Genomic DNA, 21424 nt, shown 5'->3' on the forward strand with positions numbered 1-21424 from the left:
ACTCACGCCTGTTCTGTGCCAACAGCAGAAAACACGGCTGCTGTTCTTGGGGATCACGTGGCGTGAGTCTTTGGCCCGGGCCAGCAGACTCAAGTCAGAGGAAGCGTCAGGCAGTGGTGTTGCCGATTAAGAGATGATGTGGCACAGGGGGTGGTGGTTTGTCGCTAGGCTTGGGCCGGGACGGGCCAGGCCGGTCCGAAAGGGACGAAAAAAGAGAGCGGAGGGCCCAGCTCGTCTTTGGTCCCATAAAGCACTTGATTTATGACGGGGTGAATATCTTCGCACTCCTCCGGACCGGGTGTGGGTGCACGCATGGAAAGGGGAGCACTACCAGAAACACCGGCTGCTGAGCTACGACCACACACGTGTGCACCACAGGCAGAGAGGTTTTTCTTTTTCATTTTTTTTTTTTTCTTCCTTTCTATTTTTAAGCCATGCAGTTTAGAGATCGTCCAAAGCAACCGGCGGAAAGCGTCTCGGGGAGTTTTCTACTGGTGGTGATGGAAGACGGGAGGCAAGACTCGTCACACAGGAGCGCGCTCACAGGACAACACAGAAAAGCTCTCAGTAGAGGGAGAAAAATAGCTGCTGTTGGCTTTCTGTTTGTAAAGTCCACAGTAAAAAGTGACAGACAGTGCTGCATGCTCTCTGAAGCACCGGCAAACTGCTTGAAGACTTGAGGTGTCAGAGTGGGCCGACTGGGTGGGAGGATTATCCACAGATAGAAAGAGGGCATAAATATGTCCAGGTACAGGAGACAGAAGGCGACATGGAAGTAAAGAAAAAAAAAATAGGGGAAGAAGATGTGATGCAGATGTTGAGAAACAGAAAAGGAGGCTGTGCTAACACGGAGAACAGCTGATTCAGATGATAAACCCAAGTGGTGATTAGCATAACCCCCCCGTCTCCTCAAGGTGGAGAGACAGACTCAGCCTTAAGGCAATGCATAGCCCTTGGAATCATTGGCACATGCATGGAGAGTGCAGAAATGTCTGCATATGTATCGTATGTGCATGTATACGTTGGTGTGCATGTGTCCGATAAGAACAACACACAGAAAGTAAAGGAGAAATCTGCTGATTGTGGAGTCACAAACAACAGCGGCAGGGAAAAATAGTCATTTTCTAGCTACAAAACCTGTAATAACACCTAATTTAGGAGAAAATCTGAGAAGCAAACACTAAATGATGGACAATTTCGGCAGGAATGTGTTCAAAGATTTTCGAACCCCCCCCTCCCCCGTGTCGTCAGTGGACACCTTGTGGGTGTGGAAACATCGCTGCAGACGTCAAAGCTGAATCGAATGCTGAAGCAAATAATCACAAACTCATGAGAGACGCAGAGCGAGTGCAAGCGACAGGAAGAGACACGGCGAGACTCTGCATCGGCTGGAAAAAAATGGGAGAGTGAAGGAGAGCGGCGGCCACAAGCGGGGAGCCGATGGCGCGAATGATCCGGTCAGATGTTGGTGAGCGTGGTGGAGGTGATGAGGCGCACAGTGAGCGTGCCCGGCAGGTCGTTGTCCTGGCGGCTGCCCTTGTCGCGGAGGTGGAGCGTGTGCTGCTCCTGCCGCTCGTTGGGGTCGCTGAACAGGATCACCTGACCCAGGAAGGTGTCCACGATCATGTTCTTGTTGTAGATCTGTTGGCCGCTCGCGGGAAGGTAAGGAGGCGGTCCGAAAGCCGGGGAGGAAAGCGAGGAAAAGAGAGGAGAGAGAAGACAAAAGGCAGTAAGCACAAAAGAGGAGGCTCAGCAGGGGGGGGGGGGGGGGGGGGGGGGGGGGAACGACACAGCAGCGAGTGAAACTAAAAAGATGACAGAATGTCTCAGAAGAAGACAGGGAAACGCCAAGGATGAAATAAAGTGTAGGAGTACATGAGTCTGGTAGGAGAAAGAGGAATAAATCTGAAAACTAAACCTGGTTGATCAGTTTTTCTAATAAAAATGACTTTCAGAGGGAAGTGACCTCCTGTGTCAAGTTTGCAGGTAAAAGTCGTTTCGCACTGATTTTTTTACCTCGGAGAAAAAATGAGTGATAGTCAAAAATATCTTTGATGGTAGCTTCACAGAGCTTTGTCTTTGTGAAGATTAAATAACAAGTCTGCTTTGCCATAATCTCCAGAGAGGGTGAGAAATATCACCATCACCACTTCACTGCAGTCAGCAGTTACTGATCAAAGCAACAGCAGAACAACACAAACACATCACCCACCATTTCTGTTCAATCATACTTTTAGCACACTATGCAAGACATATATACCCTCGCTATCATTTAATTTAAGTGCAGCTTTTTCATTTTAATTTTACATATTTTATAAGGAAATATTTCAGCAGATTCAGCTGAAGAACAAAGATATATTTTACTGGAGCAACAAGCAAAAAAAAAAAAACCCCAAAAAAAGTATAAAATACTGAAGTACTAAAAAATGCAGTCTCTGTTAAAATTAAGTGCATGAATATTTGATCCTATTTCATTTGACTATTAATTATGACATTAAGAGATTTTTAGGTAGAACTCCCAGGAGAGACATAAGCCGTTGAAGTTCCAATCCACTGTGGATTGAAATTCTCTCATATATATGCTGCAATGAATCCCTTTTCAGTTGTTTTCTTTTTAATTTCATTTCACTGCTTTAAAGCTGTGTGTGTTTTTGTGTCTTGTCTTAATGTTTTTTTCTAATTTCTTCATGTGGACCACGTTGAATTGAGTCGGTACAGAATGAGCCGTACAAATCAATGTCTCCCGCTGCTTTGTACGAATAAAACAATTACTGCGAGCGTGAGTTCCTGTTGAAAGCAACTAAAGCTGTGTATTCATTGTTAAGTTATTGAATTGTCCCAACACAATTTTTGGTGTGTTTGTAACTACTGGGTGAGAACAATGCTGAACGATTTCTTTCTCACTCACTCTGTCCGCCCACCGGGCCTCCTCCATTTATTTTAAATAAAACAATTTCACAGCTCTGATAGAGTAAACGCAGCATCGATATTACCACAGAAAATCCCTCTAACAAGTACAAGGACCTACAAATACTGCCTGATATTGGGCCTGTAAGTGATTGGTCATGGACATTCAGCTAAATTATGTGGGACTAAATGAGAAAAGGATTTGTTACTGTCTTGATGATCACCTGAGAGAGAAACTGTGTGTTCACTGATCTTCACAGGCTTTATAACATTTTTTTTTTATGCAAATTCACATTTGTCCAGGCAGAAAGCATTTCAAAGCAACTGGATCGGGGGAAAAAGTCTTCTGAGACAGGTGGTGGCTGTGGCAGTGTTCTCGTTCACCTGGGATTTGTTGGGTTTTTTGGTCTTTCAGCTTCACTAAAGGTCAAGGTCTTATCAATTTCTTGCATGAATGGACCTGTGCATTGTGACAACTCTTATCCAAATGTAAAGAGAGGAAAAGGGAAGAACGACGACGGCTCTTTTAACCTTATTGATGTGGAACATTTGTAAACAGATCATTTTAAAAAGACAGCATGCTGACAGCAGAACAAAGAAGAAAATAACTAGTGCCTAGTTCAGATGTAGTTTGGAAAACTTCACTGCATCCTTCATTCAGTGTGTGATTAACAAGTCCCTGCACCCTCTGTGTGCATCATTACTTAATTATCCAGCTCTGCACTGTAAACAGTGACTCAGCTAAAGAGGAAGAAGAAGAAGAAGAAAAAAAAAAAAGCTCCTCTCAGCTGATATGAATCAACTTGACATCGCCTGAGGGAAGAAAAAAAAAGTACTTCTGCTTCGTCTTCTCAAAGATATTTCAAAGTGCCCTTCAAATGAAAAATTGTTTCTTCTTGTTTTTAATATATTATGTCTCTGAACCAACATTTATCTCATGACATGCACTTTTCAAGATATTGATATTTTCCCACATCAAGCATCTGACAGTCATCCTGCGCTCGGGGGCGTTTCCTAAGCCCCGCCCCCTTCTATTGTGACACATATTTAGCTTCATGAAGGGTCTCTGCAGCAGCTCAAACTGACTCATATTCAGCATGATTGACAACTGGAGACGTCAATGAAATGTAGAAATGTATCCTTTTAGAAGTGTTTTGACTTAAATACCTATAAACGTGAAAATACGGCTCCTTTAAAGTTATTTTCTATTGAAGTTTCCATTTAAATAATTGAAAGAAAATATGTTCTTTTCTATGCATTTCTTAATCTTTCGATCATCTCTGGAGCATTTAGAATTGTACACACTTGCACAAAAAGCTCTTGATCAACCACAACATTATGAACACTGACAGTCAGCTGTGAAAAACACTGATCATCTGGTTGGTTGATCGTGTCAAAACTGAATGCACACGGCGGGGTAAACACTGGTTACACGGTCCGAGCCAACAGATAAACTGCTGTAACTCAAACTGTAGCAGTGGTTGATGCTGGTTCAGAAAGAAAGGACTGACAATATCAAAAACTAACGTGGTTATGATATCTTGGCCGGTGTTAAAGAAATTTGTTCTTAAATTGATCTAGTGAACTGTAGAGGGGATCAGGAGTGTTCAGTTTGTGATCTCAAATGCACACTAAGAGAATCGACGATGTTATTGTCTCCCAAATCAGCGGTACAGCAGCCGGACGGACGGTGCAGAGGGACAGCTCACCTCGATGTGGATGCCGTCCTTGGGTTTCTTGCGGTAGAACAGGCCTTTGATGTCAAAGTTTGGGCACCGTGTGTCCTTTTGAACTGACGAGCGAACCCTCTCTCCTTCACAGGTGATGATTACATAGGGATCCACCGCTGAGCCAAAGATAAAAAAAAAGAGGTCATTTAATTAACAGTGTGCAAAGTGGACTCAAGGCTTTCGTGAAATCTGATTATCTTCTTGATACATGTTGGAAAATGGCAAGAAAGGCTCGTCACGCACTCCCACAGCCCAGACTGATAGTACGCTGATATTCAGTGTACTATAATGTGTGATACAGGAAAGCAGCAAATCCACACTGCAAACTGCTCTCTCAATGAGAACCAAACAGTTTTAAAGCCACTGTGTGAAAGGTATGCACATTCTCAACTTTACTGCCATCTTGTGGAAGAAAACATAAAGAAAAAAGGGCATTCTAGACAGATTTCCATAGAAATGCTTATTTTTTTTATACAACCTCCTGAAAATAAAGGCTATATTCCTGGAAATCTTTGCACACAGTGGCTTTAAAGGTGAGTGACTGGTAAGAGTTACAGCAGTTAGTGCACACACAGTGACTACAGTGTACTGCAGGCTGGTGCTACAATATTAATTCAACAGGTGGTGCTGTGGTACCTCTTGCTTTGCGCAGAAGCCTTTTCTTTTCGGGATAGAGGCAGTGCAGCTCTGTGGGTTTTTACAGGAGTTTATAGAATTTCTTGTAACACATGAATCAGACATGATCTTTAACATGCTGGCCGCACCACGGCCATACTCCCACCTCCATTGGAGTCCTGTCCCTGCAGACCCTCAGCGTTCAGTACATGGACCTGAGTGACCAGCTGAGGGTAGCCACACATCCCCGTCCAGCACGTCTGAGGAGGCTCGTCCAGAGTCAGTTCTCTGGAGACCAGACGGAGAAACATCAACACCGCCGACCTCTTCTTTTCGTTCTGTGTACTCCACTAACATCCAACTTGTTGAGGAAATGCATTTTGAAAGGCTTTCAATTGAAATGTTACTTTTAATAGCCTTTTCCCTTCATATATCACTGACCTGTTAACAAAAGAAAAATCTCCCTGCGGAGGTGACGTCAACTGAGTGAGTAATCTCCTTCCAATCTCTTCACGAAACACACATATTGACTAGTTTTTACTGTCTTTTCTTTATCTATTTATTGTCCTCATCTGTCCAATGTTACCTGTTCAGCACTTGCATGTTTTATAATGTGCTTTACATACATATACATATACATATACATATGCATATACATATACATATACATATACATATACATATACATATACATATACATATACATATGGAAAGGGAAAGAAGCACTAGAACACAGAATTAAAAGGTGTATTCATCATAAGAGGGAAAAAAATAGTGTGGCAGGTGTTTTGCCTCTACTGTAGATTTTGTTTCTTTTGAATGGGGTTTTTTATCTGCAACTCCTACAATTTGTAAGTGAAGTTTCTTGGAGTACACAAATAATTGGGTTTTTCTTGTATGTAGAAATGTGTGTAGGCAGCTGCAGGGTGTTTGGATCAACATCATTATTCTTGATTTTACTGTTTTGTGGCTCAGTGTACATGCTTGGAATAAATTAAATCTAATAAATGTCTCTGAGTTATGACTCTTTTTTTTAAAGAATGGAAAATGCACTGATGGGTGGATTTGATTCAGGTTGATGCTACTTCAGGTTTGGAATTTCAATCTGAAATGATCACAAACAGATGAAATGTTCAGCTGTGATTATGTGATTTAGTTTATTTTTATTGAATTGCTGATTTAATAAATCAATTTCTGACATATAAACTGGCTTCAAGCATTTAAAAATCTTTCTTTGGACAGTTTTGTCCTCTATTTAAAAAAAGGAAGAAAAAAAATTCTGATCCTCATTGTCTAATTTTGGATTATTACTTAAAAGCTCCGATGACGAGCACTAAAGCCAAATGAAATTTGAATAATTCTGTCTGTGTGTCATAAATGTAAAATCCAGTGACATTTTTTATTCCTTGAATTGTATTATGGGTCACATATTTACTTGCAGTCAGAAGGCACATCAGTGAAGACTCGGAGCAGAAAGTCGCCCTGCTGCCCGGGGTCGAAGGTCGTGGGAATGATGACGTATCGGCCTTCCTTCAGCTCTTTCCTGAGGAAGACGCAGCGCGAGTTGATGTAGATGGAGCCCGCTACTTTCTGCTGGGCTGAGTGCATACGGTACTTCCGATTCAGCTCCACCTGCAGCACGACGAGACGTGACAGCTGAGATTTGCCAGGCCGGGAACGCGCGCACGAGCCCGTGCTCACGTGCACGCTCCTACCCGGTGTATGTCGAAGCCTATGGCCAGGTTCTCCCCTTTGCCTTCTTTGGGTGTAGCTCTCTTCTCTTTTTGCTGTAAGCAGATCAGCACCTCGTCCTCCACCTTCTTCACGTCAAACACATACTGCGGAGAGCCGGTGAGGACATCAGGTCACGCCCCAGCGCCGCTCCTCTGCTCGGCTAACAACAGAAGCGCGTGGACTCACCTGAGGGTTCTGCAGGAAGGTGGCCTTGTGGTTGATGCAGCCGCCCGATCGGTTGCGGAGGGGATCCTGGCGGTGGACCCAGGAGCCCCTCATCACCTCCTCCTCCCAGGTCTTGTGGATGCTCAGGTAGGAGGTGTTGATGAGGCGGCACAGGATCAGGTCAGTGAAGTACTGGCAGAAATCGTCGAACGTCATCCTGCGGGAGGGCGGGAGAAGAAGGAGAAGAGAGACCGGAGAGAGAGTGGATACCAACTAGAGGGAAGAAGCTTGAAGAAGAAGAAGAAAAAAAAAAAAAAAACAAAACCTTGAACAGGTGCAAAAAGAGAGGAAGCGAGAGCAGGAACAGGGCAAACGGGTAGATGAGGAGACATGGTGCTGACGTGCAGTGAGCTCAAACTTAAACTGTTTTTGCGTCAGCACATTGATGGCGCTTACCAGAACTCGCCGTCATCCTGTACAGTGACGCCCAGCTTTTCTCTCTCACTCTTGCTCACTTTGTTCCACTCCTCTGAACTGAAATCGACAATAAAAAAGCAAAATACACCACATTTAAATGCCTCTTCTTGAAATCACGAAGACAATCTGTGAATCTTTTAAAGAAGTCTATGCTCTCCTCTTGAACTGGAATTGAATTGTTGCTGTTCTTGCGGCGGCTGTTTTAAATGTAAATTGAGAAAGAAGCTGTTCCATTCTGATGATTTCCTTGACATCGTGTGGTTTTCTGAGGAACACCTGGTACCAAGATATTATTCTGGGAACAAAACCAAACCAGATAATGCAGGATAAACCAGGATAACGCATCCTGTCACAAAGCACAAATGATTTAAAAATTGTTCCAGGACTTCCTTAGATCCGAATCCATTTGAACATCATATCTGAACTTCTTCCCAGATGTTCCCACCTCCTCCTCTGCCTGAGTGAATCTTCTCCTCTGACCAGGCAGATGCATTTTAAACTCCGTTTGTCAAGAATATGGGAGACCACACCCTTCGGCTTGTGGCACTTGAAGGATCTGCTCCCATCTGGGTGCTACATACACACCTTGAGAGATCCAGCGGAGTCCCACACCTCGATAGATCAGGGCTGTCATCATCACGCATGTGAGACTGAATTCTAACAAACTGCATCAGGTGTATAAATCATGGATGGATGTGTCTCTCATGGGCACCATTCTGTTATTGCCTCAGCTGGAAAATAAACAGTATGTAGTATTTGCCGCTGTGAATCATACCTAAACATCGAGGTCCATTCTGTATTCACTGCTCAGGGGAGGATCTGACATTTACAGGCTGCATTAGCTCCGTGTTTATGTCTCTGTCTGTTTGTGATTCACTGACAAACGTCCACATCTCAACAGTCTGTCGGCCCCCATTTACAGTAACGGGTTTTATCAAACCATGAATAAATTATTCAGCGACAGTGAGTGAATGATGGCGAAAGGAGAGAGATGACTCACGTCTTTTTAATAACATCTGTCTGTCTTTGAGCCTCATCAATAATTCAGACTCCATTATTATCCGGCTTTACCACCTCCGTGTTTGTTTCACAGAGTCTGGCAGCCAACAAGTCGGGGACGGAGACGCGGAGGGAGCGGCTCAATCTCAGTTTTATCTGTCGCTGGGAGAAGTGTGGGGAAGCATAATGAAGGAGAAGAGCAGGCAAGACTCTTCTCTACAAAGAGCTGAATTTGGTTACCCTTGTTTGCTCTGTTGGCCCATTAGCTTGATTGCATTTCCATTTTTCATGACATTTCTCTTTGTGCTGCTCTCGGGTTTACGTCATGAAGCTCATCTGGAGCGGTCTCTGTCCGGCTCCCGCTTGCTCATTCATCACATGGAGCCTTTTAGAAGGGAGTGTTTTTACAGACCAAGGGGAATCGGTTATATTGGTGTAGGTCAAAGCAAGGTAACATATTACTGAGTGAATTTATTGCTTCTGTCTGTGATTCATAGATGCATTTGTGGATTGACGGATGAGCCGCGGAGCCGAGGGGCTTCAGCCGTCCCGCCTGTAGGTGGCAGCGCTGCGGTTACCTGTCGCTCCAGGGGCCGCTCCACTCCTTCTCTCCCCAGGGGTTCCTCATGCGGATCATGTGGAGCTTCTCCGACTTGAAGAACGCGAGCAGCCCGTGACCCAGCCGCACTTTCCGGACGTCCGTCACGGCGTAGGCATGGCCTTTGACCAGACCGCAGTCCAGCCGCGCCTCCATGTCCTCCACCGTGGTCGCCTACAACACACCACGACAAATGGGGCTTAGAAATGTAACAACTGACAATGTAATACCTGCCAATCAGGGAACAACTTGTCCATAATGTAACAGGACATCTGAGCCGACTGCCGTCAATATTGTACAGAAACATCAAAAGCAATGCATTTTTTGGAAATAAAAACTTTTTAGCTGTTGTAAAATAAATGTGAGTCTGTCTATCTTCCCTTTTGTTTAAGTATTTACATTGAGAATGGGAATAAATCTGTTCCTGATTCAAAGTGATGACTCGTTTTTCACAAGCGGACCTGAATAAAAGTCTTTAAAATTTAGGTTTTGTGAAATGTACTGTATGTGCTCATCAGCTTTTGCTCTTCTGCAGTAATATTCAAAAAAATTAAACTCTCAGTCATACCACACATGCTTTATATGGTGTCTTTTATAAAATGATATATTAATCTATTACATTTTTACCTGGATATTTTGTGGAACACTCTGTTCCAAAACCCTATATTTATATTTTTTATGGTTTCCTCTCAGAAATTGAAAAAAACTGCACACTGATGTGCAGCACATATAGTTCTGTAGTTTTGTGTTTTCTTGAAGCAGAAAGAAAAAGAAAAAAAATAGTTTGACAGCAGCAGAGGAGCAAAACACAATAGATTCTATTTGTTCTTTGTACAAACAGTATCTCAATCCATAACCTCCTCTCTCTGTCAAACTGTTACGTTATGTAACACGGCTGCCGCTGGAATTATCTGAATTCACATTGTTTTGTCTTCACTGTTAGTTTTTTTTTAAAATGAGCCGCATAAGAGTTGCCAGATTTAACATTTATCAATGTTGTTGAATGAAAACTGGCAGAATCAATGGAGGTGAATTCCCAGAGAAACATGGCTATTAAATGATCCTGCAGTTTCCAGCATCATCATATAATAAAAACCAGTTAAAATGCATTTTTTTTCCCTTCTAGTGGGAAACTCAACATGCTGTCCTGATATCAAGATGTAAGACTGATCACTGATGTGAAGCAGTTGCGGCATGAAATATTACTGAATAGAAAGGATTTGGAACATGGTGTTGTTGACATGCTGAATGTGAATTCAATTCCTCCATGAAACAAAACAAATAAAATATATATACATTTAACTAACAATGAATGATGTAGAAATTACTATCATTATTATCATCAATATTGTTATTATTCAGTCAAATATCTCAAAAAAGTCACAATATGAATGAAGTTAAAAGTTAACTCTAGTTTGTCCGCAGGATTGAAAACACATAAATCAACAACCTTAACGCCGAGAGTGTAAGAGTCTCTTGCACTCCGATCGGTTCTAATGAAGGGGAGCCTCACTGGGACAGTAACATAACAGGATCGCTTCCTCAGGCAAATGCACAGAAATGTCAAGGAGCTCCTCGCCATCTCTGACATAAGTGAAGAAGACTCACCAGTCCCTTAGTAACTGGTAATACTACGGGCCAATCAGATTGCAGGAGGCTCGGCCAATCAGAATTCAGACTGCGGTTTGTGATTGGCCGGCGGTGGCGAGACAGGCGAGCTGGAGCAGAGAGGAAGCAGCGAACACAGAGCTGACTGAGGCAGGAGAGGGGAAACCAGGGAACCCGGGGGAAACTCAGGCCGAGACACTTCGCTGATAGATAATTCTTAAAAAAAAAAAATTTCTATCTTAGTGCAAGAAAAGAAAAATGAGCTTTCAGAACAAAGAAAATTCCCTTTTAATCTTTAATTAGTATTTGAGCTTTTTGTGTTACTTTTGTGGTTATTTAATGCTAATTTATGCAGCCGAAGTTGAGAAAAATCTTGCAGCCGTTAATTGTTTGATGGAAATTTTATGAATCTACAGCCACATTTTAAAAGCAGTGGGATTATTTTAGAAGTACTTTGAACAAAGTGTTGCTGAAACAACATCCTAATCTGGTATAAGACAAATTAGCTGCTTTTTGAATTACAAATTAGACTTTATAGACACTGGATAAATGGTCAACTGTAAAGATGAGGCAGTTCAGGCCACATGAGGCCATGACATTTTCCACGGATCAATGAATTATGGGTTTTCACAGGTTAGGGAGAGAACAGCCATTTAAACCATGCTAAAATGAAAAAGAATCGATTGCATGTTCACTCATTAGTCAAATAATCAACTAATAAATCAATGAATCAGATCATTCATACAGCACTTCTCATATAATTGAAAGCGCTTCGGGGTAGTAGGCATTAATTAAATATATCTTCCTGGTTGACATGCTCAGTGATACAGTAATAAAGTATGTTTTTTTTTGTTTTTTTTAAATCTGTCAGTTGATGGCTCTGTAGCAGACAGACATTTCCTGTTGGCTCGCAGTCCGTTCAATAAATTATTGGTGTCTTGTGATGGAAGATCAATTAAAACACATTTAATCTGAAAATCAATTGTAATTACTGTTTAAATCTTATGTAGTTAAAAGGTTTTAAAGTGAAAAATATTGAATGTGAGCGTGATAACTTCATATTCCTCATAGTCCTTCTGTAGGAAGTGTTCAGTTACATCTACAGTGGACAGGATTAAAGCGAGATCGCTGAGTCCTTCAGGACAGTTCATAACAACATTACTTTGTTCCAGAAAGGGTCTTATTTCTAGAAATGTCATCCCGACAGGTTGGAGTGAGTTTCTTAGAGTCATCATGACAGCAACAAGGCACATCAATTTCTAAAAAAACATTGAAATCCTGTCAAGTCAAAAAAAAAAAAAAACCCAAAACTTTTTTTTTGGCATTACATGACTTCTTCCTTAGCTTTCCGAGTGTTTCCATTAAGTTTTTCATTCCTGGATTTTCAATCAGAGCAGAAAATGCTCTAATTATAAAAACTTGCTTTGAGGGACCAAAGGTCAGCTTCGGTCAATTACACAATTTTCAGAGCTTTTTTAATTTCTTTTTCTTAAGCAGCCAATATGCTGAGTAGAAGGAACATTGTGCCTCAGTTACAATAATAAGATACTGAAATATGACTTTAAGCCAGAGGTGGAAAAAGATCTCACATTTTGTTGTAGAAGTGGTCGAGTAAAAAGAGACTTTGGTAAATATAATGTGCTGTATGCAGTGAGGGGTGAGTGAAGTTAGATTGGAACGCTGGGATTGCGCCTCAGGCATTTTTCAAGAAAAAAAAAGTTTAATAATTTGGTCAAAGGTCAATCAGCTGCTCTGCGGGAGATTGACATATCGTTAAAAAGAAAAAAAAAAAGATAATCATCATGACTAGATGCTGCTGCAGGCGAAGTTTTCCCAACGCGAGACGGTGAAGACTGATTCTCATTGTGAGCACGTCACCATGCAGGAATTAGCATTTAGCCTGAAGCGACACTCTGCCTAATTACAGCCTCTCAAAGCAGTTAACGCAGCTGTGGACTCCTGGATGTGTTTTTGTTGAGTGTGACCAAGAAGCTTCTGTTCACCTGAATAAAAGCTTCCAATTTGAAAAGTCACATGAAAACAGGACTTCTGAAGGGAAACACAAGCGGTTAAACCCATTGATGCTTATTCTTTAATAAATACAGAATTGAGAGGCCGGCGATTCCCTCTGAGGGAGGAGCGTGGCGTCCGAGCTTACCCTGATGGAGCAGCTGATCAGGCCGTCCCTGTTGTGGACTTTCAGGACTCGTTCGAACAGCTGGTTACGAGCCGCCTCGTCCGTCGCCATCTGACCCTCCAGCAGGTCCACGGGCTCAGACACCCCGCCCGTGAAGTCCACCAGGGCGTCGGCCGTGTTCCCCCCGTCCAGCGCCTCGTAACAGCCATAAACTCTGCAGAACGAGACGATCTGCTCAGGCATTGTAGTGAGGTGGAGTTCAACATGGGGGTACGTCTGGGACTAAATGTCAGTGTGTTTGACTAAACACGTTTAATATCCTCCTGCACTGAAGCCTGCAATGCTGTAGTGATCAATACATTTAATTCAAATTTGCACTACTTTGTTTTGACCAAGTTCACATGTGGCAACTTGTGAAACATAATTTTACTTCTCTGTCTGTGTTGTGCATTGATAAAAAGGTTGGGTTGAGGAGACCAGACACTCCAGCTTTTCTGGCTTTGGCAGCCGATGAACATATTGTGATTTGGCATGTAGCATTAAGCTAGCTTATTTAGCACCTGTTTTTGAGTAGTTTTGGCAGACACTAGTGGCATTAGAAAAGTAGCTCTGAGGAAACCAGAGATCCACAATATGATTCCAGAGATGTTTTATATTAATTAGGTTAATATTTGTTTTATGCTTCATTAAGTGTAAATCTTTTTTTAAAGAGTACAAGTTTTTTGTGCCTAATCAGTTTAAGCTCCAAAACTCCTCCAATAGAGAAGCTGAGATCTATGCTAACAGAGAGCAAACAGTCATGAATGGACATATGATCAATACATGGAACATTAAGAACTGTTAGTTCATGTTGTCAAACAGTCAAATGAGCAGGGATTCACTGGATTTATCAGCCAGTTTGCGTCACACAAGTTTTTTGCAAGCAGAAAACCACTTGTCCTGGCAGTAACACTGACTTGGCGTAGGCCTTCTCCACCAGGGCGCTCCAGAACTCATTGCTGTCATTGGAGTGACAATAGACCAGCTGGTTGTCCACCGTCGGTAGCCGGTCGTCGATCACCACGTCCACCCACTCCCCGAAGCGCCAGAAGCGGAAGTGGAAGATTCCAGCATAGGATTCTGGCTTTTCTGTATCCCACTCCTGCTCTTTCCAGTCGGGAATCACCTGGAGGAGGAAGAAGGGGTGGAAGAAGAGGAGGAGGAGGAGGAGGTAAGCCAAACAAACAGCCGCTGGTCCGTGGAGCGTAAATAATATCAAGGTGGAGTGGGCAGCCAGGGCGAGTCCCCCACATCCCCCTCGTGTCTGCTGATGCATTTAGGATTAGGGGACAAATTTATAACCTTGGCTCCCTCAGTCATAAATCCAGCTGTAATAGGACATGGGTGAGGGGTAATAACTTTTTGACTGCAGTCTGTGTGTGTGTGTGTGTGTGTGTGTTTCAGCTGCTTGCACTTGCCGTGGTCCAGTGAAACTCCTAAAACCCAGCCTCCATTTTGTGCAATGTAGTTATTATTTTTAATAAAAGAGTGAGAAAAAAAAATCTCCAACATGTTCGCATAAAAACCCAAAGGAAGCACAGGTAAATTAGACTACTGAGATATATTCAGTGGAAAACACTGAAAATAGGTAATTAATCATGTACCTTATTCAAAACAGTGAAAAGCTAAATGTTTTGACATGTTTAAAATTGTCATAATTGAAATAACACTTCTCCGTGCATGGACATTTGTTGATGGATTACTCTAACATTGGCAAACGTGGGGATTGTAAAAGATTATCAATTGATTAGAAATTAGTTTCTTGTTTAAAAAGTATCAGAGTTACTTTACTAGTTAGTTACTGCGAGACTGAAATAAAAGGTACCTTTTTGCTGAACAGTAAATGAACTGCCAGCACTGTGTCTGACTCACGGATTAAATTCAGTGAGAGGGGGAAGATGCTCCATAATCTGAATGTTTGCACTTCTTTATTCTTATTGACATGTGATGCAGCGACAACATAGCAGCATGCACACATTGTAGACAGGTGTTATGAAGAAAAGGCATGTAATTTTGACCTGATTCAGATAAAACCTTAAAATCTATTCATTTAAACACAAGTTTCGGATCACAATGCAGGCCATGCTGAATTGTGTGAACCAAGGACAATTGACAGAGGAAGTACCTGATCTTCGGGGTAAAAATAACAGGTCAAAACCTCACCGTGACCCCGTGTGGATTGAACCAGGGAAGAGATGGATGAATGGAGGTTGCAGCCTTGACTGGTGGTGTTATATTTCTGGACTGTACTGCACTGTAACTGCTGCCTCTCCTACTCCTGCGATGCAAACAGCGCTGCCAAACAGATCTGCCAGGTTTCCTCCACGATTTAATGAATACAAAACATGTCCACTTGGGAAAGTGATCAACGGCAACACATTAACAACGAGCACCAAGTGAACTGAAGTGCAGATATTGATAGTAGCTATATATCACGTCAATATCTATATTTATCCAAAATATCTATGGTATCGATCTACAGTGTCGATGCCATCTACCTATGAAGTTAGAACCGGAACGTGTCCAGTACTTCCTGAAACCTTGCTTTTGAGACCTTGCTTTTATTTTCACTGGCGTGTTATTCTCACATGATGCTGCCACACCCCCGCATGGATAACAGGGCATGCAGTAGATGTAGAAGCAACTTGTCAAGGGGCACCTGTTAAACCTTTATTTGGGTATATATGGCACCCAATAAAACCTGCAAACGACGCGATGAGGGACGCCGCTAACTGACAGTGTTCCCGTGGGCGTCCTTGCAGATGTCAAGGTGCGCTAGCTGAACAGCAGTTCCTGTCAAACCTCTCCGCAGGAGGTGACACTTTGCTGATGGAGAGAATCTGGCCTCCCCAGAGGAACAACTCTGCGAGGCAGCTTCTTTAAGAAAAGAAAAAAAAAGGAAGAAAGAGAAGGGTGAGGGCGAGAGAGGAAAAAAACAAAGCACTGCACCACAGAGTCATTTTGTAATCCTCTGGGAGACAATCTCTGGTGCACTCCACCTCGCTCTTGCTTACTCTGCCTCGGTCTCTACGCTCTGTGGATTGCGAGGGAGGCTCCATCGATCTCAGCTCTCATCTGGGCTCAGTGTCACTATGCAGCAACTGGACTCTGGTAAGCAGGCGACCTGCTAACTGACCAGGAACACAAGCAGAGGTGCCGCGGCTCTCCCTGCTGTCTGTCAGCGTGCAACCCCTTCACGCACAAACCGAGTCCCACATCCACAAACACCAGAGTGCTGTAGAGAACAACTCTGGCACATTTGCAGGCTGCACTAAATGCAGGAATTGTGCTAAATGCAGGGATCAGTTACTAAGTAAACACAAAGAGGAGATAAACATTACCAAGCCCAAATCCCTCAAGGAAACCGCGCATCCTGCTCGCAAATAATTTTAGAGCATGTTTTGTCCCTGATCATTCCATGTAAGTCCCGCCCTCTCCTATGGATGCTTCACAGACATGCTCACAAAGCAGCAGGTCTGAAGAGAGGAGCAGAGAGTTGCAGGACAGAGAAAACACGAAGCTGTTTTGCATAGACAGAGCTGCTGATCCAACTCGACCCTGCAGGCAGTATCTACCGCTCAGTCCGCTGAGGCGCGCCGCCGTCCGAGCATGTCTACAGAGTTGGAGCTGCCCTTCCGGCTGGACACCCAGCTGACGGAGGTGATGCGCCTGCGGGTTCAGTCTCTGCAGCAGCGAGGCCAGAAGAGGCAGGAGGGCGAGCGCCTGCTGCAGGCCAACGAAGTGGTGTACCGGCTCGACTTCACCAAGCAGTCCCTCCAGTTCTCGCACTGGATGGTGCAGCTCGCTCGGCCGGGACGCCTCATCATCACCGCCACCTCGCAACTGTGGACGCCCGACCTCACCAACCTGATGACGCGTCAGCTGCTGGAGCCCGCCGGGGTTTTCTGGAGGGAGCCGACCGACGGCCCCGACGCTCCCGTCCAGTGCTACGACGCCGACGCCACCGAGTTCGGTGAGAGGATCGCAGAGCTGGCGAAGGTAAGGAAGGTGATGTACTTTCTGTTCGAGTTCGCAGAAGGCTGCAGCCCCGAGACTGTTGACTGCTCCATCAACTTCAACGTGGACAACTGAGACTTTAAAATGATTGAAAAGCTGCAAACTCCTGCTTTGTGAATATGTGCTGCTAGCTGAGAACGCAGCATTGCTCCCATGTCTCCTGATGTCAACCACGGATTCAAAACACCTGTTGATCACACAAAAGATGTTGTTGCTTTTTTATCCTTGCACTCTGATGTAGCACTCTGAAGCAACCTGAAAAATCATAATAAACCTCAGGAAATGTATCGACATTCTTCTCAAGCATAGCTTTGTGTTTGGATTGTTGTGCAAAAAACTTCACTCGCCTGCAACCTCCCGTCTGACAAACAGCCAACCCTGAAGGGTTTCATGTAGCGGCGTCCCGCGAGATAACGCATAGAGACGGAGTGTATTTGTGTGTGTGGGTGCTGAGTGTTCCCCGGTGCACGAGCCAACAGGTTCCTGCTGCCTCATCTATCCCTGTCTTACAAACAAGGGGAGGGCGGAGCATGTGGAGATCATCCGTCCTCCTCCCTCTTCTCTTCTTTCTGTCTCTTGCATGCTCTCCTTCACTGCTTTTCCACAGGGGACCGAACACCAAGAGTAGCTGTGATGAAGAAGATGAGGATGAAGTGTGAAAGAAAAGAAAATAACTTTGGGAGAAATCGCACTTGTTCCTTATTGGTACGAAGAGGTATAAACTATTTAAGGCTCAATCTCTGTATTCCCTGTTTAATAAAATTTACCTCTGCACATTTTCTGGATTCTTAATTAAGTCGATCTCACCCTCAGTCTCTAATGCATGAATACAAATCTGCATTTGTGTCCCGATTAGTTGTCCTCTGACTCACACTTGCACAGCCACCACATGATCAAGAGTTATTTTACAGATTTGGGTTGTAAGAGAAGCCAGATTAAAAAAAAAGAATATCTCTAAGGCTAACACAATGCAGTCTGAGCCTTTTTTGTGGAAGTTAGCTTGTCTGAGAGCGATATAAAAATGTTTTGAAGTACCAGCACACGGTTCAGTGGGGAAAAGGATTTCCTTTGAGACTCGGGGGAGCATTACTTGTTTTGCTTTCATAAGAAATGAAGCTAGTGGCTAATGAGACTCTGAAAAGACAATCATCCCAGTGAAAAGGCTGTTTTAACCACATCAACCTTCCTGCCTCACAAAGGCAGACAGCGCGATGAAAGCGAGGTAAGATGGTCGAAAGCTACTTAGCAAGATGGATAGAAGTTACAAAGCCTTTATTTCATGCATCTTTAGGATTCAATGCAGAAAAAAAGGGAAAAAAGTGAAAGTCAGACAAAATTAGAAACTGTGATTTATGCCCATGTTTCCACTCTAAAGTAGCACAATGTCAGTGTGACACACACGCACACACACAAACACAAGAAGAATGAAGGACGGTCATAAGATGCTGGCTCTCATGTGTGATATGCATCTGTGGGTAACAACGCGGAAACAGCAGAGGAAAAAGACAAAAAAAAAAAAACAGAATTTTTGCACCACACGATTTTGGAAACAAAAATTTAAAAATGTTGAAATGAAATAGTTTAACAGTAAGTTTTCTTTATTTCTATATTTTAAGCTTTTTCTTGCTGTGTGCTTTGACACATTATATCATCAGTCACTCTCAATCTTTAATGAAAAATGTTATTTGATTCCAGGCACTGGTTGTGAATGTAGCAGATAAAAGATGGTGGAGTTACTTTGTCAGATAGCCTACTGCAAATAAAGACTAAGAAGTTAGTAAGATGAGTAGAGCTTACAAAACTTCTCCTTTTGGCTTGTGTTTTTAATCTGCACGTATCTCCATTATTTTAGCATTGCTGTGGTGCAGCCAACACTGTGTGGGCGAGTCTCACGACTGATTCAAGTTACTTTGATAAAGTTGCATCAGTTAGCTGGGGAAAGATATTATAGAATAGAATAGAATAGAATAGAATAGAATAGAATAGAATAGAATAGAATAGAATAGAATTATTAATTCCCTTTCCCTTTGGGAATAAAGGGAAATTCTTTAAATCTGCCTGTATGAAAGAAACAGATACAATGAAACAGCAGCAAGAAAATAGTAAAAGATGAACCGCCAACAAGCACAAACGTGGAGACAAATGTTAAACATTAAATAAATGTTAGCTAGCTTCCTAACTATAGAAGAGTTTATGGAAGTTTATAGTTTTTCTTAAAGTTTCACCTGAAAGAGGGTCTTCTTGCCATGAGTGGACATGAGGACTCCTTTGGTCATGTTGTATTTCAACTTGGTCGTACAGAGACTCAGTGACAGCCAAGCCGATGCAGTCATTCACCCCAACTATCTGAGTAAAAGTTTGTTTTTTTTTTCTCCTTATGAACACGAGAGATATCAACAGTATGAGCACTGCTGCAAGAATAAAGAGGCCGGCAATAACCACTGCCGTGAACTTTCCAAGACTGATGGCATTCTTACAGTCGACCAGAGATTCAAGAATGCTGAAGGCAGCCATGGATACCACTTCAACTGGCTTCATCCTCACGGGGTTGTATCCAGCAAAAAATAAGCTCAACGCTGTTTTGCCATGTGTCAAACTCCCCCTCACGTCTAGGACATGGAGTTGTCCCAGAACCCACTTTGAACATGAAGGATGCTCCACGTCACACCGTGTTCTTCTGCCGTTCTTTGCACCTCAAGGGAATCAACGCAGCTTCTAAAAACACAAGGTTTAGCATCCTATAAGGACAACTACACTAAAGCTAACAGCTCTTTCATCAGAACTAATAAAGATAAATATCTGTTATTTGTTGTGTCATACATCCATGATGATAAAAATAATAATCCCACAAGTAAAAGAACTTCAGCCCAGCGAAGGTATGACAATGAAGCAAGTCTTTTTTCACGTTGTGAAAGTGTGAAATCTGTCATATTTTCACACTGAAATGCCGGTATGAACAAACCATAAAAAAATTCTAAATACACATTGGATGCAATAAAAGACGATGTAATGAAATGAGAAAGAAGCATCACACACTCCATTCAACACAGATGGATGATCATGAGAGAACGAGGGTGGAATCAAACAAATCTGGAGCAAATAGAGGGAGGAACACTATGTAAGCGGGGCCATATGAAAACGGGCTCTCTGAGCCGTCTGCCACAACTCGACGCCTCGCTGCAACAGGCCGAGGCATCTTCTTTCAAATCCCATTAAACCTCAGTAATCACTTTGTTTCCTCTGTCAAAATGGATGCCAGAGAACATTTGAGAATAATCCTGACAGCTGAAACTCCACACCAGCTGAAGCACGGCTCAAACACAGTGATTTCTTTTATTGGAATAACGTTGCAGGTTTTAGGTTGGAGCAGGCTGACAAGCGCGTATCTGAGTTGCCAATCTGGATTGCGCAAGCTTTACTCACATCTTACATGAGTTTAAACTGCATTTTTATTGCACAATCTGGAGAAGTGAGGGCAGATAATGGAACTTTTCAGGAACAACTTAAGAGTCTCTAATTGACTGTCCACTCAGCAGATGCGATGAGTGAAACTGAGTAAAACACTGTTGCATCTTCCTACTAAAGCACTGAAATCCACACTGCACACTAACTTCAAATACTGAAAAGGCTGTCGTTGCATGTTCAAAATAGCATTTTTATTTCACAAACTGATTTGCATGTGCTTTTTAAACATGGTAAAAACAGAGGCAATAAAAACACCACAGTAGCAATTGCCACACAGAGGTAGTAAAAATCACATTCTGCATTGTACATTCATCTATTAGCTAAACTCCTACCATATTGTATTTTACAGGCTCTGGGGAACATGAAATTCCATATTCATGAAGGCAAATGGGCTAAATGGATAGTGTGTGTGACTTTCCACGATAAATCAGCTTCCAGATGCTATATAGTAGATCCATACTGGACATGAGGGAGCTCCTGGTAATCCGAGTGGAAGAGGAAATCTGTCGGCAGGTTAGAGTCACCATCAGAGACGGTAGTGCCAGATGGAAGACGAAGCAAGGTGATCACAACGTGAGGAGATCAGGAGTTGTGCTGAAGGAGGATAGGGAGGGAATGCTGCTCTTTGCATGTGATTTAAAATACGAGTTTAGGGGGTCAGTTTCAGTGTGAAATCGGCTCCTGGGTTAGTATGTTGTGCACAGAAGGTGTGTACAGCAGCTTCAATTTACTAAATGATAGATTGACGAACCTATCGGCAGGCTTGTTCACAGTCCGCTGGGCTAAAGAGAAAACGGGTTGAGAACCACGGCTCTACCTTATCCGCTATGCCTGCACACATTGCAAGAGGAGACCCTCTCTTTCTGGTTATCCATGTAAAATAACAGTAATTTAAAAAAAAAAAAAAAAAACACTATTAAAAACACATTCCCA

The 21424-nt window shown here is 42.9% G+C and overlaps 2 protein-coding genes across 3 annotated transcripts in view; one reads left to right on the top strand and one right to left on the bottom strand.

Moving 5' to 3' along the window:
• Nucleotides 1–1444: 1444 nt before the first annotated feature.
• Nucleotides 1445–21424, bottom strand: part of capn5b (calpain 5b) — a 46080-nt gene continuing 26100 nt past the window's right edge. Inside the window, exons 4-14 of one of the 2 annotated variants that reach the window (XM_030100207.1) lie at nt 13927–14135; nt 12992–13184; nt 9206–9399; nt 7608–7685; nt 7173–7368; nt 6968–7090; nt 6688–6884; nt 5419–5540; nt 5274–5324; nt 4617–4753; nt 1445–1641 (exon numbers count right to left, since the gene is read on the bottom strand). In XM_030100207.1, the coding sequence (XP_029956067.1) occupies nt 1459–1641; nt 4617–4753; nt 5274–5324; nt 5419–5540; nt 6688–6884; nt 6968–7090; nt 7173–7368; nt 7608–7685; nt 9206–9399; nt 12992–13184; nt 13927–14135 (1683 nt within the window). In that variant the 3' untranslated portion in view covers nt 1445–1458. The remainder of the gene's footprint in view (nt 1642–4616; nt 4754–5273; nt 5325–5418; nt 5541–6687; nt 6885–6967; nt 7091–7172; nt 7369–7607; nt 7686–9205; nt 9400–12991; nt 13185–13926; nt 14136–21424) is intronic. The other variant, XM_030100208.1, reaches the window with a different exon arrangement.
• Nucleotides 16619–17112, top strand: ompb (olfactory marker protein b). The gene has a single exon (XM_030100211.1). It carries the CDS (start codon nt 16619–16621, stop codon nt 17099–17101), a length of 483 nt encoding a protein of 160 aa, XP_029956071.1. The 3' UTR covers nt 17102–17112.

The sequence above is a fragment of the Salarias fasciatus genome, chromosome 10 (assembly GCF_902148845.1).
Source record: "Salarias fasciatus chromosome 10, fSalaFa1.1, whole genome shotgun sequence".
In the NCBI taxonomy this organism is placed as follows: domain Eukaryota; kingdom Metazoa; phylum Chordata; class Actinopteri; order Blenniiformes; family Blenniidae; genus Salarias; species Salarias fasciatus.

Coding starts and splice junctions, on each gene's coding strand:
- ompb (XM_030100211.1), top strand. CDS start 16,619: ATGTCTACAGAGTTGGAGCTGCCCTTCCGGCTGGACACCCAGCTGACG.